Here is a 27,881-nt window from a genome sequence, read left to right as displayed (position 1 = left end):
AGTGGGAGCTGTGTCCACTGCCCAGGGCTGAGGAGTCCCACTCCCAGAGGCACCCCCAATGGCCAAGGAGCACAGAGAGCCCACAGACAGCCCAGAGGGCATGCGGTTGGCGGTACCTGTGGCCCCAGAGAAGGGGCCTCCTGGCAGAGACTGGGGCTCTGGGAGAGATGTCAGTGAGAGGCCGGGCCTGGCCTGAGGGGGAGAAGATTCTCCGGAGGTCTCCTGTTTAGTGGAGAAAGAAAGGCAGTGTTGGTGATGCCAGTGGTTAACAAATTCATGCCGGCGGCTGTATCCCCACCATGCCCTCAACAGCGGCCTCAACCTGTGACCTGCGGCCGGGCACTCACCCCAAAACTCCACTTTCTTCCTGCCACTGCTCTGTTCAATGATCAGACAACCACTGGCCCCCTAAAGTTAATATTCTTCGTCCTAATTTTTAAGACCCTTCATCATCTGCCTTTGCCAACTGCCAGATGAGACCTCCGGGCCTCAGAGGTTCTGAGGAAACTTCCTCCAAAGGGCGGAAGCGTCCCTGCCCTCACACCCTCATGCTCACCTCAGAGTCGGGACTGTCGGACGAGTCTTCTCCAGAAGGGGATGCGTTGCTTCTGGGCTTTGAGCGAAACCAGCTGAACCAGCCAAACCCTGAGCTCTGGAAGGGAAGGGGGGAGATTTAAGGCCTGTGGTGCGCTCCTCCGGCCGAATAGATTAGCCGACCCCAGTCTGATGGTGGGTTGTCAGAGGCCCGGCCAAAGCCCAGATTCCCAACCCTGCCCCCCAGTTGGGGGTGGGGGGAATGATGGCAACAGGACAAGACCGCCACCTTTGTGTTCTCTTTCACATCTCCTAGCTTTTCCGTCTGTGCTGGATTTGGGGAGGATTTTTTATCTGCCTCATCGGCGGATTCCTCCTCATCCTCCTTGACTGAAACGGTGGAACTCTCAGAAACGTTTCGTGATCTGGGAATCAGCGGCACCTAGAATTAAAGAAGATAAGAACTAATATTTTCATAGCACTTGACAGGCCACAAAGGCAAATCACCAGCCCCGCTCAGTACATCAGCAGGCAGGCCTTCCAGGATCACACCTGACTGATGAGGACACACAGGGCTGAGAAGTGGTTTGCGGAAGGTCTTAGGACAAGGCCAGAGCCCAATCCCAGTCCCCGTGGTGTCCCTAACTGGATGGACTTTTGGCTGCCATGCTACCTCCCCACATCAGATTTCCACAACGATGCCGAGGCCTGGAGCAGAAGATATGGAATGCTACCGCTGGAGATGAAGAGTACAGGAAACCCCCCGTGGGGACCCACACACCCAAGAGGACAGAGACCGTAATACACTGGCCCTAACTCATCCTAGAGCTCATTCCTGGCAGACTTGCTCAAGATCAAGCGTGAACAAATGCACCAGAGGGCAGCAAAACGTGTCCATGCGCCTTTCTATTCGTGTGCGTGGTAAAATATACATAGCATGAAGTTTACCAATTTAAGTATTTTTAAGCATACAATTCAGTGACGTTAGTACATTCACACAATGTTGGCTAACCACCACCAATATCCATTTCCAGAACATCGGATCAACCTCAACAGAAACTCTGTGCCCATTAAACACTCCTCACTCTCTCCTCCCCCAATCCGCTAATAGCCTCTACTCTTTTTGTCCATTAATTTGCTTGTTCTAAGTACCTCATATAAGTAGAACCATATAACGTTTGTCCCTTTGTGTTATATTTACATTTTGTATTCAAAAAAAGGCATAGCTGGTACAACCTTTGGAAAATGCTTTGGCAAATCTAGAAAAAGCTTCATTTTTTAATTCTGAATATAGAATTTACTGTGTAGTAAATACCGTTTCCAAGCACTTTACATACAGTGATTCATTTAATCCTTACAATTGTCCCACGAGGTGGGTACTATTGTTATCATCCCATTTATATAGGAGAAAACTAAGACACAAAGATTAAGCAACCTAAGGCCACAGAGCTAGCAATTGGCAGAGCAAGGATTCCAACCTAAGCAGCCTCTCCTTCTAGAAATTTCTCCTGACTGAATAATTCAAGAAATAGACCAGGCTTACACGTCCATCACTAGAATGTCCACCGCTGTGTTTTACATGTGAAGAGAAGGGAAGGGAAGGCAATATGCAGTGAGAGAGAGAGGAGGAAAGAAAGAAAAGGAAGAGACACACACTTGAAATGTTTAACAATGCGGGAGTGGTGAGCGAAACTTGGGGCTCCTTCCTGTGGCCTACAAAGCCGTGTTGGTCTGGCCTCTATTGCCCTGGCCTTGCTTCTCAGCCCCTTGCTCCCCACTGTCTACACACAGTGAGTCCCTTGTTCCTTCCTTCACCTACCAAGTGAGTCCCATTTGACTTGCTACTCCCTCTTCCTTGAAGGATCATTCCCTAGACACCTCCCTGGCTCAGGTCGGCCCCCCATTCTGACCTGTGCTCCAGGCCTCCCCAGAGGTACCCTTGCTAGACACTCCATCTCAGGTAAAATCCATCATGCATACAGCGTTCATCTGCAGTCACCTCCACTAAACTGAAGGTAGGATTTGTCTGGTTCCCTGCATCTCCCCAACCCTGTGATAGTGCTACAGATACGACAGGATCTCGGGATTTGTGAACAAAGGAACCAATGAACGATGGTGCTTTCACACAATGGACTTTATCATACCAATATTAGAAATCATTTATGGGTGCTTGAGTTGGTTAAGCATCCGACTCTTGATTTCGGCTCAGGTTATGATCTCATGAACCGTGAGTTCAAGCCCTGCATCAGGCTCTCTGCTGACATTGTGGAGCCTGCTTGAGATTCTCTCTCCCTCTCTCTCAATCCCTCCCTCACTAATACTTTCCCTCTCTCTCAAAATAAATAAATAAATAAAACTTTAAAAATCATTTATGAATGACATGGAAAACCTCATTTTGTAGTATTAAATAACAAATAGGAAATAAAACTTCATATACACATTTAAGAACACATGAGCGATATTTGGTTATTTATATGATACTTTCTTTTTACTTTTCAAGTTTTCTGTAACAATAATGTACTACTTTTTCAGTCAGGAAAAAAAAAGTAAAGCATAAAAGTTTTTAAGTCCTGTGGCCAAGTACCTACTTGAGACATTTTTAGGTATAACCACTACGTATATGCTCAAACGTATACAATGTAAGCCTCCAACCAGGCAAAGCTGAAGAACATCTTAAGTTTGGGACCAGCAATGGCCATTGTTGGGGGAAGGGCTATCTATCAACAGCTAGATAGAATGGCCAATTAGACATGGCCACCTCCAAGACCTCCCAGCCTGAAGAGAAAAGACACAGCTGACAAAGGTCCCTCTTGGGGAAAAAAGCAAGGTAAACATTACAATAAAGAAATAAACATCAGGGGCGCCTGGGTGGCTCAGTCCGTTGAGTGTCCAACTTCCGCTCAGGTCATGATCTCACAGTGTGTGAGTTCGAGCCCCACGTCGGACTCTGTGCTGACAGCTCGGAGCCTGGAGCCTGCTTTGGATTCTGTGTCTCCCTCTCTCTCTGCCCCTAACCCACCCCACTCGCATTCTGTCTCTGTCCCTCTCAAAAATAAATAAACATTAAAAAAAAAAATTTAAAGAAATAAGCATCAGAGTCTCCCATGACAGGGCAGGGCGTGGTGAGTGTGTGGTGGGACAGTGAGGGAGGTGTCAGAGATCTCAGAGGCCAAAACTAAACTCAGCCCTGCCACCCCTCCCCCCATGGACACCGGTTGGCAGGATTGAACAGAAACAAGAACACGGCCCTCCTTCCCACCGCTAGGATTTGGTATAGCAAGAAACAAGGAGAGACAAGTTGCATTGTGGAAGGGAGAGCTGGGGCCAGGCAGAAGAAGGAGTTTGCACATGGCTAAGAAATCTGGGCAAATGGAAAAAACCTGAAGCATTAGAAGCATTAGAGGAGGTAGGCGTCAGCATCTCCTGTGCTTTGTCCTCTCACCTGGGGTTTGGAAACAGCCTTTTGACCATCCAGATGCTGGAAACTTCCTTGAGATACTATATTCTCTGTTATGGCACAAAACACAAACATAGTGATGTGAACTTGTGCTTTTCCCATCTAATCTGAAGAAGGAACGCGGCTACTGTCGGCTTTTCTAACTGCAAAGCAGCTGGAGGTCCCAGCCTATCCAGTCCAAGCCAATTGGATCGCGTAAATGCGAATCCACGGGCACAACCCTCTTCCAGCTGCCCCAGGACATGCTGGTCACCTGACCTCTACCCTGAACCAAGGCTGTTCCTTAGGAATCCTGGAAACCTGGGTCACGTGGAGCTAGTTCACAGGGTTCCTCCCTGACCTTCCCCTCCGTTTGAGTCTCCTGTTTTGGACAGGACCTTATCTTAGAAGGTCTACGATGTAATCCCCCTGTCTGGCCGCCAGCATTCGCTTGGTGACTCAGCACTGCTCACCACACTTGGGTGCAAGTGGCATTTTCCTCCCTTCTCCACCCTGCAGCCTCTCTCTTAGGAACTCTGCATCCAAGGGGAGGGCAGGAGTGACCGCTGTGAGCCTCACTATGCTTGTCCAGTGGAGAGGCAGGCTGCAATGGAAGGGCAAGCCCTCGGAGGCACGCAGAGTCCCAGCCCCAGGGCTACCACAGAGCAGGCCCTCAGTCAGGTGCACACCAACCATTCAGGGCTTGATCAGCTCTGACCCCACCTCTGACCCCGCCCACCTCCATCATCTGCTTCCTCCCCTTCGACCCTCCTCACCCCAGGCTTCCAGCCTGGCTGGCAGGTCTTACCAGGAGGTGGATATATCTGCTGGGTTTCTTCCCAGGCTTCTCCTCCAGGAGGGCCTGTCACGGCCATACAGCCACCAGTCCCTGGCAGACAGACCTCAGGAACCGAGTAAAGAGGCACGGGGACCCCCAATTGCCCCACACCTCCTCCTGCTGGACAGGCACTGGGCTGGTGGGGAATGGGGTGTTGTGAGCTGGGCTGGCCTGGCCCCATCTGCTCCAGTGTTGGCCACAAGGCTCTGCGGTCCCCAAGGGCTTCTGAGTGGCTCTGACGTCCTAAAAGATCATGGTAGAAAGTGTTTCCTAAGGACATAGGGCAAAGAAGAAGGACTGAGACCTGCAATGTGACATTAGCGTGGACCCATCACACCAGGGTCATTCCTGCCATGTCCTCTTTGAAAAGCAGTCACAAGGACAGGCCGCTTGATGTGGCTGCCATTAATGTGATGACAAATACAACACAGCAGTGATTGTAACACCTGTCACTGCTTGTGACTTAGAGTTTACAAAATTATTTCCCTCACTGCCTTGTATGATCTCTGAGCCTTGAACCAGCACATCAGGAGGATAGAAATTACCTTCCTTGTTTCACTCCACACTTTTTTATTTGGGGGTAAACTTTCTCCTTTAAGGATTTCCTAATGGACTTGGGTGTTTGAAGCTTAGAAAGTTTCCATTAAAACCCAAATCAGAACCACAGAAATGAACCAGAGCATCGGTCCCAGAAGCGAGTGTGATGGGATTCCTTCTGGCTCTCCCACTTTGCTAATGAGATGGGCTGTGGTGTGGATGACTGGCTGATGGTCACGGGGCCAGTGGGGCTGCTGACCCACATGCTCAATTGGGTGACAAGGGACAGGGCTGCTTGCCGGTGGAAGCAGCACTCAAGAAGCCCTGGCCTGGTTCCCCTCCAGGCCTCTGCCTGGAAGGTGCTGGAATACAGCAGCAAAGCTGAGAAACAGAAAGCAGGGCCCGCTTTCCTCGCCTTCCCCCAGCTCATCCTCTGTGAGGAAGACGCCCGCGGGTGGGAAACGGCTGGAAATCAAGAGATGACACCCTGTCCTGACCCCACCACAGGGCAGAGGGCTGTGGTCACTTGGGGAAAGGGCCCAGAGCTAACTGGGGGTAATAATGCTGGCTGGACCCAGCACTCAGGGGCATCCTGAGGGGAAAGGAGGGATGTGCTGGCAACATTTTGAAACATTTGTCACATGTCTATAGCAATTGTTAGCTCAAAAATCGAAACTGATAGCTCAAAAAAATCTTCCTATGTTTCCAACACCTACATGAAACACAGACAATCCACCCTCTCTGGCCTCAAGAAACTCATCAGCTGGGGAGAAGGTACGGAGGCAGGTGAAACAATGAGATCACGATACAACATGGTGAGCATTAAAACCTGAATGTGAGGCAGAAACTCTAAACATGTGGGAACTTAGAAGTGTCAGGATGGCTGTGGCCAGACAGAGCTGTGGGGACAAGGTCAGATTTGTACAGGCAAGGAAGTACCCCCCAGGAAGGGCCAGGCGAATATTTTCTAAGTTCTGTTATCTCTACGATCAGGCCCAGAGAGTCAGCCATTTGCACTCAGGTCATCAGCACGGGTACCTGTTGTTCCTCTGACTCCAGAAGCATCTGAGTGAGCAGGACAAAGATCCCCAGTGTCTCCTGTGACCTTCTGCTATTAAACACAAAGTAAAATCTTTTTAAACTACACAAAGAAAAGCAAGAACAGGGAACAATGGTTTAAAATTAAGTCAAGGGGCTCCTGGGTGGCTCAGTCCGTTAAACATCCGACTTTGGCTCAGGTTTGTGAGTTTGAGCCCCGCATTGGGCTCTGTGCTGACAGCACAGAGACTGGAGCCTGTTTCAAATACTGTGTCTCCCTCTCTCTCTCTCTCTGCCCCTCCCCTGCTCACTCTCTGTCTCTCAAAAATAAATAAACATTTAAAAAAAATTTTTTAAATAAAAAAATAAAAATTAAGTCAAAAAGAAACTTCAGAGGGAGTGATGAGGTATGAGAATCTGGACCGGATGCTGAGGGCTGGTGGGGGAGGGGCAAGGGCAAGGCCTCAGCCCTGCATCTCTCCTGGGTGTGCTCAGAGCAGGCAGGGACCAGGAGACCAGCATCTCCCAGTGTCTCCCCACAGAAGGGGCAATGGGAAGGGCCCCAGGGCCCCGTGCATGCAGCCCATGGGAGTCAGGGCTGTGTGTGCCTTGAAAAATCCACCCTCTCCCGTCGTTATAGAGATTGGAAGAAAGAAAATGGAGGCAGCCCTGTTCGAATTACTGGTACAATTACTACCAGCAGCTTCTGCAGTTGTCAGAACAAAAAGGAAAGGTCCGGAAATCTTTTAAGCAATTGCCCTACATTACATGAAAGTGACACGAGTCCACTGTGATCCATTGTTCCTAACAGAGAGATGAAAGCTTTAATGCTCATAAATGTAGCTTCTAGGACCACAGACAAGGGTGATTGGCAAGAGGGCCCCAGGGCCTCACAGGCAAACCCAGGAGACCATCTCTGCCCGAGGGACAGGCAAAAGCTGGGGGGCTGAGCGCCACCCCCTCCCGGGTCAACCTGTGTCTCGCGGATGGGGGACTTCATGCCCTCCGTGGGGTCGGGGACTTGCCAAGGTCAGTGCTCTGTTCCAGGGGAGCGGAGAGAGAAACAGAGGTCTCACCACAGTCCCGGCTCCAACCCCGCTCACCACCAGCTCCTTGAGCCGCCTCCGAAGCTGCACCAGCCAGTCTGGCTCCAGGTCCCGGTCTCTGCGTCTGTCTACAACCAAGGGATCTGACAGCTTCAGTTTCTCCGCTAGCTGTGCCCGGTTCCCAGCCGGGTCAGGGGCGAAGGTAAGAGAGGGGAAAGCAGACATAGATGATGGGGAAAGAGGCAACAGGGGAATAGGAGAAAGACAGTCTTAACTCCCTTGCAAATTAGATTACCAAGAATAATTGATTAGCAAATCCAGCAGATACCTTCCTGAAGCTGCAACATAAATAAACAATTAACCCATCTTGGTGTTAGATATGCAATAAAATATAAGAAGAAACTGTTACCCAGCTTTGTGTCTCTGCAAAGTTGTATCCTCTAGTACTGCTTCTCAAGTACTGCTTCTCAAGTACTGCACTTGGGTGCTCCTAGGAATCACCTGGACTGTTGCTAAAATGCTAATTCCAATCCCAGAATTCCATGGGGCGGGGACAGCACCTCCATTCTGAGTCCCTGAGCGCCCTACATTTTTCAGGGGCAGGGGGCTCAGCACCACAGATTTTATTGGCTGCTGAATCCAACAGTTGGACCTTGTCTAAAGCAAAGCGAAAATTGACAACAGGCTGTCTTTTTACTCTCCAGCTAATGGATTTTTCTTCAATTAATTGGCACTATTTGCCCAATCATTTTCTTCCCCTGGAACTAAACATTGATATGTTATGTTGTCGTTTTTAAACGTACCCCACATGTGATAAAGTATTCCATGCATTTAAAAGCATTTTAATAAGGCTCATTTCCTGTTTTAATCACTAAAATATATACTCTAAGTCCAGCATTTATAATTAGAATGGCTGACCGGAACATGTGGTTTTACTGTCCCAGAAAAGCGGATGCAAGAATAAATTCCTGGCACAGCACACGCCTGCTTTCCAGCCCCCCAATCCCACCAACCCCCGCCCACTGCCTGCTTCTTTGTGTGGTGTCAGGACTCTGCTTATCATGCCTGGGCATGCGTACGTGGTCAAAGACAGCCATGGGCTCCAATTTTCCAGCATGTTCAAAGGAGATGGGCTGTGGAGTCTAAGCCGCTTTCACAATAGCTTTCTCTGAACACCGAAGATAAAACACCTGCAGAGAACCCTTTGAGAAACTCACCTTGATGAGTTCCACTAATAGCACAGGGTGATCGCTCTCTCCTTGGCTAAGGAGGGCCGTGCCAATGGCTTCGCAGTAATGCAAGGCCGGAGACGCAAGGCCATAATCTGCCAGACGGGAAGCATAAAGGAGCTTATACACCTGTGGAGAGAGCGGGGCCAGTGACTAGTCCATCCGGGCAGGATAGAAGGAGAGACATGTAGATAAGTCAGCTGACTGCCAGCTTCCGCTAACTCTGCCATCCAAAATATCAAGGAGGGCCTCGTGCCATTTGGTTTACTCTGTCTGCCTAGGGGCACAGTTGCAAATCCAGCCTGCAGGTCACACATCGCTGAGAAAGGGATGGGAGTCACATCAGTTCAGTCTCTGGAGACCGAGTCACCACGGGAATGCACCAGACTAGTTACTTCTGATAAGCAAGCCCACGTAATCTGGAAAGCCTGGCATTTGTGGAGCATAGGACCAGGCACCGGGGGAGACATAGGAAAGAAGAAGAAATGACTCTGACGCAGGCAGACAGCTATTTACAGAAGCATGAGGGGCACAGCAAGGTAGAGCCATGAGGGTTTGGAAATCAGACAGGCCCAACTTCAAATCCCAGCTCTACACTGGGTGCGCCACATTGCGCTGGTTACCGCACCTCCCTGTGCCTCAGTTTCCTCACTACAGCACGGGGACAATACTATTCACCCCTTGGTTGTTGTAAAGATTAAATGAGACAATCCATGTAAAGTTCTTAGAACAAATGGCAGGCAAGAGCTAGGAGCCCACAGCATGTGACTCCTCTCTTCAGTTTCCCGTTTGGCAAAAGGAAGGGAGTCACGCCCACCTCGCGGGGTTAGAAATAATAACTCAAAGCACAATAGCGCCCTGCTGGCACATAGAACACACTCGCTAAAGCTAACTTCCTTCCTGTCTGCCCAAAGGTGACTGAAAGGTGGGATGACCAAAGGAGAGAGAGAGAGAGAGAAGAGAGACCTGTTCCCAAAGGAGCTCATCTGCTCGGCTTTGCTGGGGAGGGAGAGTCTTCGGTAAAACAATGAAGGAAGCTACTATACATGAAGGCGGTCATTTTCGAGCATTTTTGTGCTTTTTGTGTCGTAGGCTGTGAGTGTGCGTGCGCGTGTTGCGTTGCCAGGCATACTCTCCACATGGGCACTGAAGGAGTCCCGATGAATTGCAGGTGTAACATCAGGTCATCAAGCAGAGAAGCTGAGAGAAGAGTAGAACCTGCAGGGCCCTCGCCCCCCGCACAGCGGAAGCCCCGAGGGGAAGACAGAAGGGCGAGGGTAGGGGCGGAGTGGGGAGGAATTTGCGCAGCTAGGAGACTCAAAGAGATGGGAGGAGCACATCGGAAGGAGGGAGCAGGCTAGGCAAACCCCCCTGGGCTGGGCCTTCCCGCTCCAGCCCCCCCACCCCCCAACACAGGCCGCATGGCCAGAGGGGAGGAGGAGAAGGGAGAGCTGTTTGCGGAGAGCGGAGAGCGGAGAGCGGCACTTGCTGCGGAGCAGGTGCGACAGGACGAGGGCCAATTTCCATTTGTTCCGGGGCAAGGCAGGAGCCTCCAGCAACAGGGGCTGCTGCATTGATTTGCTTTCGTATCTTGAAATGCAGACTTTTAGGGGACCTAGAAAGAAATCCTAACTCTTCCCACGCTCAAGCTAACGAGGAAAAGTGCTGTAGATGACTTCGCCCAGCTACCCTGTGCCAAATAGCAACTCTGGAAACCCAGCTGCTCGCGGCCATGTGATGCAGCTAAGGCGGTGCCCTCGGGTGGGTTCAGTTACCTGGAAAGAAGGGATGAAGGATTTGGGGCGGCCCAGCATCTGACAATACTCGAAGATTTCCGTCCTCTGGATAGCCTCAGTTGTTGCAAATTTCAAAAACTCTTGACTACAGCCAGGGAATAACAATAAAAGAAATTGAGGGGGGATTGGGAGGGAGGAACTTAAATCCTAGTAGACAAGCACCAGCTGCATCCGAACAAGGTAGATAGAGTTCCTGCCCTGGGCTGATCCCTGGGGCGACTCCAAGACGGGAAAGAGACTGGGGGCCTCCGGAGTGAATGTTTTGCCTCCTCTTTCTCCTCCTTCTTGGGGCTGGGGAAGGAACAGAGCAGAGCCCTGCACCAGAAGTGCAGAAAGGGGGGTCCTCCACCTTCTTTGCTGGAGGGTCACCTAAGGCAAACTGACCTTCCTCCTCCTCAGAAGGGCACTAGGCGCTGCTCTTTAACATGCTGAGAGCTCACCTTAGTACCCTGAAGGCCTAGAACGTGCATCTATGCAAGGCCACTCCCGGCCCCAACAAAACAGCATAAGAGGGTGCTCTCAAGAGCACCCAGAAAAGAAGGCATGGCCAAGAATGGGGACAACAGCTGAGCCAAAAATCAAAGGACAGTCCCTATGCTGGGTATTCATTCAGCCAATGAGGCAATGAGGAAGTGGGCTGGCCAAATGTGATCCCAGGGACTACCAGACCCCTCCACGGGCCCTGACGGCTTGGCGTGCCTCTTAATCTCGATCACCACAGGTTATCTCCAGAAATGTCCTTGTACCATATAAACATAGGAGGGAGACGAATTAACCCGTGCACATGTATTGTCACATTTGGCACAGGTGGTCTTCTCTGACAAGCCCACTATATGCTGTCAGAGACCACGACCCAGAGAGAGCTGGCCACGACTGTACATTTCCACAGAGGTAGGCAGTTTTGCGCAACCGTTGAAAGGACCTCACAGCCTCACAGCCTGGATTCCAAGTCCCACGTGACTGCACACTAGCTGTGCTATCTTAGATAAGTTATTTAACCTCTCTGTGCCTTGGTTTCCCTCCTCTATAAAGTTAAGATTAAACATATACTTTATTCATAGGATAAATTTGTACTGATTAAAGGAAACAGTGCAAATAAAATGACTGGCACAATGTAAGAGTTTAGGGTATGTTAAGTGGGGGGGCGGGGAAGAGAGATCCAGAACATGGAGAACTGCTGGGAAGCAAACCGATCTTTTTTGTCCATTTACTCATTGTCTACAGGCTTATTAAGATCCTTCCGTGTGAAGAGGAGTCTGGGAGGCTCAGCTGGTTAAGCGTCCAACTCTTATTTCAGCTCAGGTCATGATCTCGCAGTTCCCTGAGTTCGAGCCTTGCATCGGGCTCTGCGTTGATGGTGCGGAGCCTGCTCGAGACGCTCCCTTTCTCTCTGCCCCTCCCCCACTCGCACTCTGTCTCTCTCAAAATAAATAAATAAACTTAAAAAAAAAAAAAGATCCTTCTGTGTGAAAACGCTAACGTTATGGCCAACGAAGAATAAGTAACAGGCTGGACTTTGAGTAGCTTGTGCACCGTCAGTGTAGGGGTGTAAGGAGTAAACATAAACTTCTTGCAATTTCCAATTCTGCCCAGGGCTGACTCTGAGACAAGCCCAGGGCTGCCTAATACAGAACCTCAAGCCACCCCGATCGATCGCACTGACAGTTCTTAAGACATGATGTCTGGTCATGGAGCCAGGGCGCCACCAAGTGGTCAGAAGGGGGCAATACACCGCAAAGATCCACACGCAGTTTTGGGGAGCAGGGCTGGGGCCTGAGGCCCCCTGGAGGTGTGATGCGGCTCCCACCGGGCACACCTCCCTGCCCAGATCTGTGCAGAACAGCCCCAGAGGAGGGGAGCAGCAGTAGGTGAAATGCATACAAGAAAATGGAAAGTAGAGCCATGAGACCCAACAAGGCCTCCCTCAAACAATTCCCTGGAAACCGTCCTTCCCGTTCCCTTTCCCCCAGGAGACCCTACCTGTGGCTACTGCCAAGCAAGGCCAGATGATCTGTCTTCACGGTGTAGTGGCCGAAGGGCACGTGAGCCACGAGGTAGCAGAAGTGGGCTGCCTCCACCAGCCCCTTCCCAGCTGCAGGAGGAGGAGAGCAAGGCCCAGTTACGGAACATGGCTGTGTGGGGACCCACCATCGGGGTGGGTGGGAGAGAGATGGCAGAGGGGGCTCGGGGTCCGAGGGGAGAATCCTCCGGGGAGGGAAGGCCAGAGTCGCTGGCCCTAAACCACACTGTCCCCTCCCACCAGCATTTTTGGCTTCGGACATTACATTTCAATTCTTTTCAGCCAGAATACATCACTGATTCGTGTTTTCCTAGTATATTCGTGATTAGGAATTTTCTAAGCATTTTAAGTCCTTCCTGAGGGTGAAAAGAGAGCAGATGCCTACACCTGAGCAAAGAAGTAGCTGTTTTTAAATTAGACTCCTTGGGGGCACTAATGCTTCCTCTGCTAAAATCAAACAATAGAAAACTTTTCGCAGGGCTCATAAAAACTACCAATAATGACCAGCCTGTTCCCATTTTCAGAATGTTCTCCCATACATTTTCCATTACCTCAAAATTGAATTAATTCAAGTAGGTGACGTACTCAGCACAGGGCCAGGTGCCCAGGAAGGACTAAACAAAACCCGCCTCCCTTTCTAACCATCGGCCGCTGACCCACCTGCCATCTGACTTGGCGCTACCTCGCACATTGCTCTTTTCCGTTTAACAGAGCAATATTTCACAAAGTTAACGAAGAGTATCATGATTTCTAGGCATTCAGCCCCTTGACCAAATTTGAGAACCTCCGGTCTGGAACATTCTGCAACCCTTAGTGTTTATAAGGCAACGTTCACTGAGAGATAATAAAGGTAAAGCCTACACAATTACTCAGGGTAGTTCAGGCAAAAATAGAAGTTCCTCTCTGGCTGAGCTGGGTCGCCGTGCAGCTAACCATAACAAGAGGCGGGGTTCCCTGTGTGTTAGCTCCATCCTGGGGGGAATCTGACTAGGGATAGAAAACCAGCTGCTGAGGGGAGCCTCCGCAGCAGCCCAGCCCGAGTCTCAGGGGCCTGGACTGCATTGCAGCAGAAAATCTGGGAAACGGAGAGACAAGAACGACACTCCTTTCTCTGGAGTTTCCGACCCCCAAACACTGAGGCCCCTGGGTCAGAGGAAAGCCTGAGGCACAGACGCAGGCCCTGCACAGAACCTAAAAGCCTGAGGATAGACGTGTAAAGTGGCCTGGACACAGTCTAGAGGAGAGGAGGGGGCAGGGCTGGCTTCTGCTTACCCAGAGTGTCCCCCATGGTGACAATTGTGCGCTGATGCAGCTCCAGGTCCCCACTCTGATTTGACAGAATCACGGCCAAGTGAGGCCTCCAGTCTCCCCACTGCTTGTCCCCACAGCACTGGAAGGCAGCAGACAAAATGGAAGATTTACTGGCTGAAGGATCACGGGCCACAACGTGGATGGAGAACGTTGTTGTCTGTCTCCTGGTTTCGAGGAGTTCGGGGAAGGCCGGCTTCCGCCACCTGCATTGCTGCCCGTCACTGATTTCCAGATCTCCTTTTAAAAAGCAAGACTTGGGGCTCCTGGGTGGCTCAGTCGGTTAAGCATCTGACTCCTGACTTCAGCTCAGGTCATGATCTCACGGTTCATGAGTTCAAGCCCTGCTTGGGTTCTGCACTCACAGGGCAGAGCCTGCTTGGGATTCTCTCTCCCTCTCTCTCTCTCTGCCCCTCCTGTGCCCTCTCTCTCAAAATAAATAAATAAGTAAACTTAAAACAAACAAACAAAAAGACAAGACTGCTGGAAGGATGGGCAGGCAGACAGACACGGACGCATACATGCATTCGTAGGAACCTTAGGCGATAGGTAAATAAAATGACACTTTTGATCACTTACTGATTTTCAAATTTCTTCCTGGTACCCCTGGCCCCAACAGCTAGGGACAAATCCAGAAAAAGAAAACAAAACAAACCCTGATGTTTCAGTGGGAGAAGGAAGACCAAACATCCTTGGCTCATATGAAGAATCCACATTAGCCTGTTAGAAGCCAGGGCAATCCTAGGCCCCTTAATACCTTACCAAATGGCTTGTGTTTTCTGGTTTTACAAAGGCCTTTCACACACATGACCTCAGTTAATTTTCACAACCCTATTAAGCTGAATTCCCATGGCTGGAGAAAAGCAGGCCAAGTGGCCCAGCCCCGCACCCAGTCCCCGTTCCTCTTGCTCCCAGCGGTGGGCTCTGCCCGCTCCCTCTGGTGACAATGCAGGGGCAGCAGAGCTCCACCAGGGGGCAGCAGCGTGCACACAGAACCCTGGAAGTGGGGAAATGCCCCACACAAATGGTGGGGCTTGGGCTTCCCTTCTCCCGAATGAAGGGGAATTTTAGGACAGGAAATATCTATAAAGAAGCAATAGAACATCACAGAAACAACCCAGGCCCTGGATTCAACTGGCATCTCGCCTTTTTACTAGCTGTGTGACCTTGAGCACGTTTCTCAAAACCTTTTTTCCTCATCTCTTAAGTGGAGATCATAATATGAGTTATATTCTACATAACAGTTATTGTTGATAATGAAATAAGATAGCTAGGTAAAGCACATAGCATAGTGCTTTGCACTTAGTTTGTTTGCCCTTTATAAATTATACATAGGTGCATATACACAGATGTACACACACACACACACACACACACACACACACACACACACGGAAGCCCAGCAAAAGGAAGGAGGTGATTTGTAGACCAGTCCATCTTCCAGTTTGTTATTGGAATGGGTAGAGCAAGAGATCGATAGTAATAGCTAAGATTTGGAAGTCAAAACAATCCTTAATTATTTGGTCTTTGTAGTTATCCCCAGGAACAAAAGATGCTTTATCCAACTCCACTTTATAGTTACTCTTTGTTTATCTGGGCGATGCAGTGTGAATGAGGGTGATGATGATGATAAATCACAAGAAGAGCAGTTCTTACTCACTGCAATCTGGCCGTGAACCATACCCGCTGCTAGGCGTTTCTCCTAGAACGGTCACACGCATTGGGTACTATTATTATCCCCGCATAAGCCAGGCCCTTTCTCGCTCTAACGAAAGGAACGTGCAAAAGAAAAATCCTTGCTGAAAAGAACAAGCATTTAGAAGTCATTCTTCTATCTCTTCCCTAGATGATTTGAAAAAAATCACTGTAAAGCAGATGTATGGAGAGAAAGAGTGTGCAAGAGAGAGCATACACCTGACTAACTTCAACGGGTCAAGCATGGTCGTTGATCTGCTCAGATATCCTCTCTCCTTTACTCTTCACAATAACTCTCTTGGTTAGGCATCAAAATTCCCACAAAGAGGAAAACCTGAGGCTCTGAGATTAGGTAACAAAGCCAAGCTCACAGAGCAGCAAGGAGCAGGCTCTGGTTAGACTTGTGATAGAAGCCTACATCTGGGTTTTCCGGCCGCCGTGTCTTTTCCACTCATTCCAAGTAACTAACAGCCAGCCTTTTCCTGGGTGCCAGATGCTAGGTCACTCTCAAACACTGAGATCAAATACCGCCTTGGCACATCACCTCCTGCTCCTCAGTTTTCTCACCTAAACACAGGGAACATTTAGTTAACTCTACCACTGCAGTGAGACCCAGTGGACCATACGTTGATTGCATAATTTCCTGCATTTAGTGCTTTGTGACATGATGCACCGTCATGGCGGTGTGCGGCATTCCGCTGAACTGTGAGCACTCCATGTTCCAGTATAACCAGTGGGTTTGATGATGGGGCATGAAAGTCATCATCTCTCTTTTCCTTTCTAGGAATCGTCCCCAAGCAATAAGAACAGAAAAGCAAAAATGTGAAGTCCATTTTCATTAAAACCGGGTGACAGCAAAAACCCAAATTTCAAAATATAAGAAAAGGCTGCCAAAGGTAGTGGAAATTGAACAGAGTGCAGGAGGGAGCAGAGAGAGAATTCCAGAAGGAGAGGATCCCACAGCCATCTCTGCCGACTTAGGAGAAGGAAAGGCTACACAGATACCCACAGAAAACTCCAGATCGTGTGGGAAATGCCAGATAGCTTGCAATGTGGCCCTGGCCCCTCCCCAGCACAAACCTACCAGAAACTACTGGCCCAGGGAAGACTCAACTCCTGTCAAGGAACAAGCACAAAATCTGTACAAATACACTGTAAAGATAGAAGGAAGGAAGTAATATGAAAAACTAATGGAAGGTAGAAAGAACATTCACTGGGAAAATGTTACCACAAAACAAAGAGATATCACCAAACATTTCATCACGAATTTAAGTAAAATCACGAAACAATTTCTTCTAAGAAGCAAGGGCATTATCACTAATGCTAAGTGATAAGAGCTCAGGAAGAAGACAATGAACAACAGGAAGAGGCCAATGTGACCTGCAGAGCTCAGGGAAGAAGTGAGAGAAAAATCAGAGACATCAAGTTAAAACTGGCACCAAAATTAAGAGACAGTGTCCCTTTCATCAATATGGAAACACAGGAAGGGACACATAGGATGGCAATGAGAAGAGCAAAAAAAAAAAAAAAAGAAGAAGAAGAAGAGGAGGAAGAAGAAAAAGAAGAAAAGGAAGGAAGGATGGAAAGAAAGAAAGAAATTTTAATTAAAGAGAATATAATCTGTACATGTATATGTATATAGTTCGTATCTATATGAAATGTGCACATATGGAATTCCTGAAAAAAAAAATAATAATGGAACAAAACAAATATCGAAGGATATAACGCAAGAAAACTTCCTTGAACGGTAAAATATGAATGCACGTATTAAAACAGTATGCTGTGTCCCAAGAAAAAAAAACAAAACAAAACTGCCCTGACAGCACCAATACATCCTGGTAAAGTTACTAGACTTCAAAGGTAAAGAAGGATACTTTGGGGAAAAAAGATACTTTCATAGGGAACTATCAAGCTGGCCTCAGACTTGAGCCATCTCCAACTCTAGACAGCATGTAAGACCAAATATGTCCAACTTTGCAGGATGGATGTGCAGTGGGGGGAAAGAACGGTGGCCTTACTGCAGGAAGCCTGGGGACAGTCTGGCTCTCTCGCTATTTACGCACACTGAGCAGGCAGCTATGGTATTGTGAAAATGACAAGGTTTTTGGAATCAGACAGACGGAGCCAATCCTGGCTCCACGACTCCTCGCTCAGTGATCTATGGTCATATGACACCTTTGCACCTTAGTTCCCACCTCTGTAAAACGGGGGTAGGAATTCCTTCCTCTGTGTATTAAATGAAATCATATGAATGAATTGGGCCAGGTGCAATTACCACTTATTTTTAATCTTTAAAGTCATCACCTCGTTCCTGAGCTGTCCCCACCCCCCCCCCCCAAACCTTAGGACACTGGGGTATTGAAGGAGGTCTGTCACAAAGAATACCGTGGCTGCCTGTGGGATCCTCCCCGACATGAACTGGAAGAGGGTCTGCAGTGGGTCATTGGATGCCAGCGTGCTGGTAAAGCTGCGGAGAGAGACGACCGTTAGTGGGGACCAAGCCGAGAGAGCCTTTGACCCATTGCCAGTGGGGCAAACCCCCCCCCGTAGATCTCTATTTGACTTCAGCAGCTTCTTTCAGAACATGAACTTCTCTTTGCTTTTCTGCCGCACCTCTGCTTGGCTCCCACTTTGGGGGGATCGGCAGGATCTTGATTCCACCCCAGATGGGGCTCTCTGTTGGGGGGTATTTTCTGCACTTTGGCACTGATGCCCCAACTCTCCAGTAACCATTTCTATAGGTCTTCTTTGTCATGGAAATGCCCCACATCTCAGAGATCCCTAGAGAGCCCCAGCAGTTAACCCAAACATCTTCTCTGTGGGCCCCTCCTACCCAGTCACCCTCAACTTCTAGTCCCCTGAAGCAGTTCCCCTCGTGCCACGCCCACAGCCTCCAGGGCTGGTTTTCTGGCTCGTGACTAGCCTGGGTCTTTTACTCACATGCACTAAATAGCCATTTTCAGTAACCAAAGAGGCGTAGAACAGGGACCAGAAATGATCTTCCTGATGACAAACCGTGGGATATGCTTAACAAGGATATAATAAGCTCTAGAGCTGATTTGAGATTTAAGCATACTCAGTAAGAGATATTTTTCACAATTCACTGGGCCCCATCAAAAATCAATGGCCCAAGGCAAAAATCTGTCGCAGAGATGTATGCTACAATGTGGGATTGTGGGATGTTCATTTCCAAAACCCAGAGGAAAATCGTCCCTCAGAACAGGCTTTATAGGACGGGGGAAGAACGCGGTCTTTTATTTAATAGCACCCTTGCCTCGGGAGCTCAGAGCGCTTATCATAATAAAACTCCAGGGTTCCTCACCATCCTGAACATAATGAAGTGCACAGAGGTGTTACCAGTCCCTGGGAAGACTGAGGGTTACAGTAGAAGAGAGACTCCACAGAGGCCGTGGTGGAGAAGGGTAGTGTGGCAGCCTTGAAGGGAGGTACCATCTTCTCAGCCATCTGCCCGACAGCCAATTTATGGGCCAATTTAAACTTAAGTCAAGCTGAGAGGTTCACAGCTTCACAGCTTCGACTAACACAGGAAGATGAACATTTTGAGGGAGCATCCTTCTCACGGTCTGATCCAATCCTGCCCCTTATGGGAGGGCCCCACGGCCTCCCCACCCCTACCACATGTCTATCCCTGCCAACCCACAGATCTGGCTGCAGCTGGAGGGGCTTACTCAGGAACCCTTCTCCAGCACCACCACCCCCCCCCCCCCCCCATTTAATTCCCCTTATTCCAAACTCCTGGCTATGTGGTCAGCCTCCATTCCTGTCTCATCCTGGTTTGGGCATTCTTCCCGGTCTCGGTGTGCTGGCATGATCTCTGACTAAACACATTCCTTCAGTCTCGTCATGTCCCCTGCCCTAGATGAAGACTTCTGGTTGTAATCCCCCGTCCTATAAAGCCTGTTCCTAGCACAGCTCCTGCTCCCCCATATCCCGACCTTCCTCTCAGCGCCCACATCCCCCACTGCAAGACTCAGTGGTAGACAGCTACTAACTCTCAGACCCAAAGCTCTGTCAGTTAACCCTAAGTGGTCACCTATTCCCTCACTGATGGAACTATCTAGAACAGCCCCTCCCAAAGAGAACTACCGGATTGCAGAAACCCATGCAACTTTTGGAAACTCAGACCCTGAGAAATATTACTAAACTGAATATTTAACATAGCAGGTAGAAAGAATGTGTCCATGTCTAGGTTCTAAGAATCTGGAGAAGCGATATGCTAGGTCCAGGTCAGAAGAGAAAAACTGGAAGGATGCTTGGTGCGTGGGGCTTCCCAGCACATCCTGCATTTGCCTCCCAACACTCCCTCCCTTGGCGGGCCTCTCTCTGCTCTCTGCTCCTTAGGTCTTCTTTGCCAGTGGCCTGCTCACCCACTCATAACCCAGCTGTAGGTCCTTGGGTCCATCTTGCTGGCGAGGAACAAAGCGTGGCCCCACAAGTGGTTCTTCATGGCCCACTCCAAGGCTTCCTGAAAACAAAAGCATGTCACAGTCAGCATGGCCCTATTCACCTTCCCACAAACAACAAATGTCGATGGTTGGGTACTGCTGCCCTTGAGCTGTACAAGCTGGGCTCCCGGGAAGGCTCGGAGCCTCATCTGTGAGAGGGACAAAGGAAGAGCGGGTGCCTATTTCTCTCTAAGATGTCCCTTCTCCAGCCTTCACTTTATCAAATACATTCTGCTATTTCATCATCTGCCCCTCAAACGTAGCTTCCAGTCAGCCTTAGCTCTTTAGCAGAAGTCACATGATACTTTTACGAACCTAAGCACCGAACACGAGAGAAGCACCACACCCCCAGGACTGAGTCTCAAAGTACAGGTAGCAAGATGACATTCATGGGGGCGTGTTACAGGAACGGTTTCTTTTTTAACAACTGTGGCAGAGACTGTTAGCTCCCCACCAAAAGCCATTGCCCCCTTCCTGGGCAAAGAACTGCACCGCATTTTCCCGCCTCCCATGCACCTAGAAGTGACTGAGTTCCAGGCTCTACAATGGCAACAGAAATGGTTATATTGCGTCCAGATCTGGTGCATAGAAGTCCTGTGCCCGGTCCCCCATGCCCTTTTCCCCATCTGGCTGGCTGGAATGAAGATGGCTTCTCATTCCACATAGACTATATGCTCAGATGGTACAGCCTCCTCCATGCCTTGAACTACTCCGGGAAGAAGGGCTGACCCACCGTTCTGCTCACCTGCCCAGGATGCCCACATGAATAGAAAGTAGCTGCTACCATGTTTGAGCCAGTTTGCATAGCAGTCGACCTGCCCACCTAATATTATAACTAATTGCTCGTTAACTATCAAGTGCTTGTTATCTATCAACTTCATGTGCCAAATTAATGACACCGTTAACTTGGTGAGATGGGTTAGAGGCTGTAAGTTTTAACACACACACACTCACACTCATCTTTTCATTCAATTTTCAGAATTATGTATTTGAGGTTTTGACCTGGTATTAATAATTTCTTTAGTGCCCTCAAATAATGCGTTTTTTTGGACAAGAAGTCACTAATGAGGTAACTCCACTTCCAAGCACAAATTTCCTTGATCATCCTGACATCTCCCATGCTATCTTATTTGAAAAGGGAGAGAACAAATTTAAACAACAACCACCATTAGGAAATTCAACTTCACGTCCACTACAAGCAAAAATGACATTGAGTTACTCTTTACATAGGTTAAACTAATTCACAACAGTATTTTTTTTATAAATATAGGTTTTCTATTTTTTCAATTTATTTTTGAGAGAGAGAAAGTGTGAGTGAGCAAGGGGCAGAGGGAAAGAGAGAGAATCCCACAAGGGGCAGAGAGAGGGAGAGAGAAGGAGAGACAGAACATCCCCAAAGAGGGCTCTAGCTCACCCAATATGGGACTCGAACTCACAAACCGTGAGACCATGACCTGAGCTGAAGTCGGATACTCAACCTACTGAGCCACCAGGTGCCCCCACAACAGTATTTTTTTAAGGGAATTACTAATAATTGGTTGGGAATCACCACTTTGCTCAAAAATTTGCATCTCCAAAAATATAATTTAGGATTAAGTGAACTGAGAACTTACATTGAGGATATTAATCTGACACAGTGCCAGAAATGAGACCCCAGTCAATATTAATAAAGGTTTTAAAGACATTTTGGCCTCTAGTTCCTCATGAACCACTCTGAGCCCCCAGAGTACTCCTTCTATGCCCTGCTCACCTCTGGGGCTATAGGTATGGCAGGTGGTGCAGTGGATGGTCAGAAGCCCAAGTTCAGACATCAGGCTGCCTAGATCTGAACCCTGGTTTTGTTACTTACTAACTCTCCTCATTTGTCAGTACATAAAACAAGAATAGAACGTAACCCACAGGGCTTCTATGAAGATAAATGAGACAATGCATGTAAGATGTTAAGTAAGTGCCTGGTACATAGAAAGTATTTTTTAAATATTTGCTTTTGGGGCGCCTGGGTGGCTCAGTCAGTTAAGTGTCCGACTTTGGCTCAGGTCACAATCTCGCGGTTTGTGGATTTGAGCCCCGCGTCGGGCTCTGTGCTGACAGCTCAGAGCCGGGAGCTTGCTTCAGATTCTGTGTCTCCCTCTCTTTCTGCCCCTCCCCCATTCACACTCTGTCTCTCTCTCTCAAAAATGAATAAACATTAACAAATAATAATGATAAATAAATATTTGCTTTTGTTATTGTTATTGCTATGGTCATTACTTAATCGTTCTTAAGGAAAGAGATTTTTACTGATTTATTTCTGTATCCCCCACTGGATTCAATGCCTTAGAAGTTGTGGCTGTTTGACAAATGTTTGCTGAATAAATAAATTGTGAAACTTCAGGTCCCTACTATATAGTGAACAAGGGGATGGTTATCATATGATCCCACTGATTTTCACTGACTATCATGTCTACGACTCATTTAAAATATAATATCACATGAATGCAGGGTGTTATATGTATAAGTGATGAATTACTGGGTTCTACTCCTGAAGCCAATATTACACTGAATGCTAACTGACTAGAATTTAAATAAAATTTTGGAAAAAAAATAAAATATAACATCATATACAGATAAACAGAGATTAAAGATTCAAATGTAAAGGTGAAGTCACAAAAGTATTTGAACCTTATTTTCATAAATTAGTTTTAAAGTAGGAAAGCCTTTCTAAATATCACCCCACAAAAGTAATTTCGTACAGAAAGTCCTTAAAAAGTAAAGAGCTCTTACAAATCAATAAATAGAGATCAAACACCCAACAGAACAATGTAGAAGATCCATGACAAAATAATTCACAGATTAGGGGCACCTGGGTGGCTCAGTCAGTTAAGTGGTTAAGTGTCTGACTTCAGCTCAGGTCATGATCTCACAGTTCACGGGTTTGGGCCCCCCGTCAGGGTCTGTGCTGACAGCTCAGAACCTGGATCCTGCTTCAGATTCTGTGTCTCTGTCTCTCTCTGCCCCTCCCCCACTCACACGCACATGCATACTCTCTCTCTCTCCAAAATAAATAAATATTTTTAAAATTTTTAATTCACAGATTAAAACATATTCAACTTCATTTATAACAAGAGAAAAGGAACAACTCCACTAAATTTTATATATGTGTGTATATATATATATATATATATATATATATATATATATATATATATTTTTTTTTTTTTTTTTTTTTAACCTTTCAGATTGGCACATATGAAAAGCTTGGAAACACTAAATTAGTTAAGAGTAGAGAAACAGGAACTCTCATATATTGTTCATTGAGTAATTGGTACAACCTCTAAAAAAGGCAATTTGTTGATATTTCTCAAAATTTCCAGCCATGTACCCTTTGACTCAACACTTCCATTTCCAGAAGCTATTCTAGAAATCATATGTATATTCTCCTACATGGCAAACGACATTGGTCCTTATCACAGTGCTATTTGTAGTAGCAAAAGACTATTAATAATCTGTCAATCTATCGGGGTTTTATTAAATAAATTATGATTTATCTTTAGAAATCTATGCAGCCATAAAAATAAGGAGGAAGACATTTATATATTATAAAGAACAGGGTTCAGAAAAATGTGACCTGAAGGCCAAATTCAGCCCACTGCCCATTTTGGTACAGCCCACAAACTAAGAATAACTTTTCACATTTTTAAATGATTGGTAAAAAATTAAAGAAATGATAACACTGGGGCACTTGGATGGCTCAGTCAGTTAAGCGTCAGATTCTTCATTTCGGATCAGGTCATGATCTCACGGTTGGTAAGTTGAGCCCCCCGCCCCCCCATTAGCACAGAGCCTGCTTACGATTCTCTTCCTCTCCCTCTCTCTCTGCCCCTCCCCCATGTGCCCCCTCTCTCTCTCTCTCTCTGAAGATAAACTTAAAAAAAAGGATAACACCTCATTACACATGAAAATTATGTATAACTCAAATGTCTATGTATACAAATAAAGCACAGCCACACCCATTCATTTACATATTGTCTGTGGCTGCTTTTATCAGACAATAGCCGATATGAGTAGTGGCAACAGAGACCCCATGGCCTGCAAAACCTAATATACTTACTGTCTGTCCTTTTACAGAAAACAACTGCAACCATGTTATAGAGTGTTTTCTAGGATATTCTGTTAAATGGAAAAAGGAAGGTGAAGAAATGGTATATGGGAGCGCCTGGCTGGTTCAGTCACTAGAGTGTTTGACTCTTGATCTCAGGATTGTTAAGTGTGAGCCCCATGCTGGGAGTAGAGATTACTTAAAATAAAATCTTTATTTTTTAAACTAAAATATTAAAAAAAGAAATAATATATGGTAAGCTATAAGGAACAAAAGGAGAACATAATCTTACATGCAAAAAACATCTCTGGATATTTTGGAGACAGCCTGTTTTAGAGACAGGCTGAGAGGGTGGGGGCATCATCTCTTCTCTTACATGCTTTTATCTTTTGAGTTTTGAATCATAGTGATTCAAATTGATTTCAATTATATATTCCAGTATTTAAACTCTCTTTAAGACTTCTGTAAAATGTGAGTTCAGCTTCAAAATTAAACAAGGCATAAAAAATAGGTAAGTATATGAGGTGATTAATGTTATTCACTCCATGGGGAAAATCGTTTTACAATGTATTTGTACATCAAATCATCGCATTGTGCACTTTAAATATCTTGCAATTTTGTCACATGTACCTCAATTAAATTTTTTGAATAAATAACATAAGAATAAAAATCATCTAATTTACATATCAAAAAAACAAGGCATCTCTTCATCTGTTGAATTAAAGTATTCAATATTGGTAGGCATACCTGAGATATAGCTGGTGAGGATAACGTTTATAAACAGACTTTCTGGAAACTAATTTAGTGTATATGTGAAGAAGCTTTTAAAAGTGCGTACCCTTTAACTTATAGTTCCATTCTAGGAATCTATCCTAAAAAAATAAGAAGATAATCCAAAGATTTATATAACAAGATGTTCAAATTGTGTAATTTATAATGGGTGACAAAATTATAAATAGCCTATATATTTGAAAACAGTGAATTAGATCAATAAAATATTTAAAATTCATATCATAGAATATTGTCCATTTGTTAAAATGGTACGTTTTAATACCATGGGAATATTACACTATATAATCTTAACTGAAAAAGTAGAAATAATTGCATATGTAATTTAATTCTATCTTTAATATATGTGCATAGAAAAATGCTAGAATTAAGTATATCAAGATGCTAACAGATTTTTTTTTTAATGTTTATTTACTTTTGAGAGAGAGCAAGGGAGGGGCAGGGAGAGAGGGGGACAGAGGATCCAAAGCAGGCTCTGTGCTGAGAGCAGACAGCCAGATGTGGGGCTTGAACTCATGACCTGTGAGATCATGACCTGAGCCGAGGTCGACCACTTAACCAACTGAGCCATCCAGGCGCCCCCAGATGTTAGCTTTTAATGGTAAGTCTATATAATTTTTTTCTTTGCACCTTTCTGAGCTTCTTAGGTGCTATAAAATGAGTATAAATTACTCCTATGATTGGAGGAGGGGTGAGTGATGGGGGCATAGTTACTTTTTAAAAACAAGCATGGAAGGGCCACACCTGCCTTCTTCCTGCCGTAGTAGAGCAGTTTAGTGAATTTCTCTACGATCTGTGCAGGCGTCTCCACGCTGGGGGGAATCTCCCCGGTGAGCAGGTTCGGGGTCCCTGAGCTCAGCACCGGCCAGTCCTCGTCGGTCAGGTTGATGAGGTTGGCCACTGGCGGCTGCCTCTTGTACTTCTCCAGCTTCTTACAGTCTTGCATCAGCAGCTCCGCGATGTCAGATCCCACCATGGACTGCAAGGCAAAGAGGGTCATCCTGAGGGAGAATCCTATTGTCCTCGGGCCGGCAGCCCCTGCTGAAGAAGGAGGGCACCAGAGCACCTGCCGTCTTCATGAGGAGGTCGACTTCCAAACACAAGACAGCCCTTTCTTGGACTATTGTATTTCACACTTCAGCTTCACTTTCTCATGGTGATTTTCTGCCTGTCAGGAGCCACCAAGATTACCAGAAATAGGCCCACTCTTACAGTTGTGGTATGTGGTTGGTACAGTAACCCCAGGCCAGGGAGAAGGGCAGAGAAAAGACCATCTTTAGCAAACTGCGTTGACATCTGAGCAATTTTTTCCCACTTAGGGCCATTTGTTGCTTCTTTAACATTATCTTTTATAATCATGTCATAAGCCGAATCCTCTCTATCCCTGAAAGACTTAAATTTCAATCCGGCCTGCACCTGCTCACCCGTCAGAGTGATAATACTTTACCCCATTCTGTCGACAAAGGAGAACCAACAACTGCCACAGTAGAGCTGAGTCTCTGCTCCTCTGTGTCTCAGATTTTCGGCTCTGAGCTGCTTTCTGCTGGCAAAATGTCATGATGTCCACCTTGTGTACGTCTTCCCTATGGAGAGATTTCAGGGAGCAAAGGGTGAGGGGCAGACTCTTTTGCCGCACAGCACTGCAGGCTCCTTGTACGGAGGGAGGGTGCTAGCAGAGGGTGGGGGGACTGAGATAGAAGCCTGACAACCCAGGGCTGGGGTACTGAGTCCGTAGTTTCCTTGATGAACAGAAAGGGACTTCAGAAATTCTCTCACACACCCTCCCCATTTTACAGATGAGGAAACTGAGGCCCACAGGGTACCTGCCCAGGGTAGCAGGCAAGGGCACAGACTTTGGAGTCAGACCACCTTGCGTTTAAATCTAGCCTGCCACATCTCACCTTATAAAACTACCTCCATATAAAAGGAATTAACAATGTATATTAAGTGCTCAATAAATGGGCAATGTTATTTGCTCCAGGTCATCCAAATAAAATCAATCAAATTGGGACCAGCACCCCCAGTGTCCACACAGCCAGCTCAACGTTCTAGCCCCCATCTGTATACCTGTGTGTAAGAAATAGATTTGACACTCACTTTTACTTGAAGGAACCGTCAAGATACTGTGGGCTTTTCTTGGAGGGGGAAGCTTCAGGATAAGTTTATAGAATAGTGATGATGATACATAAAGGGCTTCCATATGCATTATCTCACTTGCATCTCAAAGCCACCACTTAAAGTAGGCACAGCCAGTGTTACATCATTTCCGAAAGAGAAAACTAAGGCTCAAAGAAGATTAGCTGATCTGTCTGCCCTGAGACCTCTAGTTAGTAGGATGCGTGGGCCAAGGACCCAGCTCCTCTTGACTCCAGCCAGGACTCTCTCCACCAGAGTGCCCTAAATATTTATCAGAAACTTGACTAAGAATTTAAAAGCAGTTCTAGCTCAGTCCTGCAGAGGGCAGACTTGCACACTGTCCAATAACTCAACACAGACTATGCTAGTCCTCTCTAGAAAAAGGCAAGAATTTTTTTTTTTCCACTGTGATCCACTTGTCTATGATTTCCCAGGCTGTGCTCCACTTTTCTGCCAGTACCTGTTAAGTGCAGAAAATGTTAAAACCTACCACGTAGCTCCTGCAAAATAGAACTGTTTTCAGATTTTTAATCTTAATTTTTCTTTCTGCCCTTCAGCTAGCAAATTGTTTGTCAAAATGGCCCAGGCCACATTTGTCTCAATCTTGTTGCACAGAGTATTCTACTCCAAGGGGGATAGACATTTTCTTTTAAGGAAGCCAAGAACAAATCCCCCAAGTGCTGATCTGGGCAGGCAGATTTTGTAAGTTCAAAAGCCCTACTTGGCAGCTCATAAGATAATTTACCTGATCAGGGGTCCTGAGAAAGTCCTCATCTCTTCTTGTTCTTCAGAGTCACTAAGAATAATCTGGAACAAAAAAAATCATATTTGGTGTCCCAGACTATATCCACCCAAAGCCCCTGTCAGTCAAGTCCAATATCAGAACCCATGGCTATGGCCCTAGGCTGTGGCTCAGTGCCTTGTGGAGAACACAG

The 27,881-nt window shown here is 46.9% G+C and overlaps 1 protein-coding gene across 5 annotated transcripts in view; it reads right to left on the bottom strand.

Annotated features, from left to right (window-relative positions):
• The window catches only part of SEC16B (SEC16 homolog B, endoplasmic reticulum export factor), a 55,569-nt gene that overhangs the window by 4,099 nt on the left and 23,589 nt on the right, over window positions 1–27,881 (bottom strand). For 4 of the 5 annotated variants that reach the window (XM_086694306.1, XM_086694305.1, XM_086694307.1 and 1 more), the window contains 16 exons: window positions 27,692–27,753; window positions 26,258–26,393; window positions 25,555–25,789; window positions 19,866–19,959; window positions 17,863–17,944; window positions 13,747–13,864; window positions 12,435–12,546; window positions 10,434–10,539; window positions 8,647–8,787; window positions 7,487–7,597; window positions 6,384–6,456; window positions 4,779–5,051; window positions 3,977–4,041; window positions 824–976; window positions 557–652; window positions 117–222 (listed from right to left, as the gene is read on the bottom strand). In XM_086694306.1, coding sequence (XP_086550432.1) covers window positions 117–222; window positions 557–652; window positions 824–976; window positions 3,977–4,041; window positions 4,779–5,051; window positions 6,384–6,456; window positions 7,487–7,597; window positions 8,647–8,787; window positions 10,434–10,539; window positions 12,435–12,546; window positions 13,747–13,864; window positions 17,863–17,944; window positions 19,866–19,959; window positions 25,555–25,789; window positions 26,258–26,393; window positions 27,692–27,753 — 1,963 coding nt within the window. The remainder of the gene's footprint in view (window positions 1–116; window positions 223–556; window positions 653–823; window positions 977–3,976; window positions 4,042–4,778; window positions 5,052–6,383; window positions 6,457–7,486; window positions 7,598–8,646; window positions 8,788–10,433; window positions 10,540–12,434; window positions 12,547–13,746; window positions 13,865–17,862; window positions 17,945–19,865; window positions 19,960–25,554; window positions 25,790–26,257; window positions 26,394–27,691; window positions 27,754–27,881) is intronic. The other variant, XM_086694309.1, reaches the window with a different exon arrangement.

This window comes from Puma concolor, chromosome E4, assembly GCF_028749965.1.
Source record: "Puma concolor isolate L17-30 chromosome E4, mPumCon1.1.hap2, whole genome shotgun sequence".
NCBI lineage: Eukaryota > Metazoa > Chordata > Mammalia > Carnivora > Felidae > Puma > Puma concolor.
Note: the sequence above shows the minus strand (reverse complement) of the source record. Positions and strands in the feature narration are given on the sequence as shown.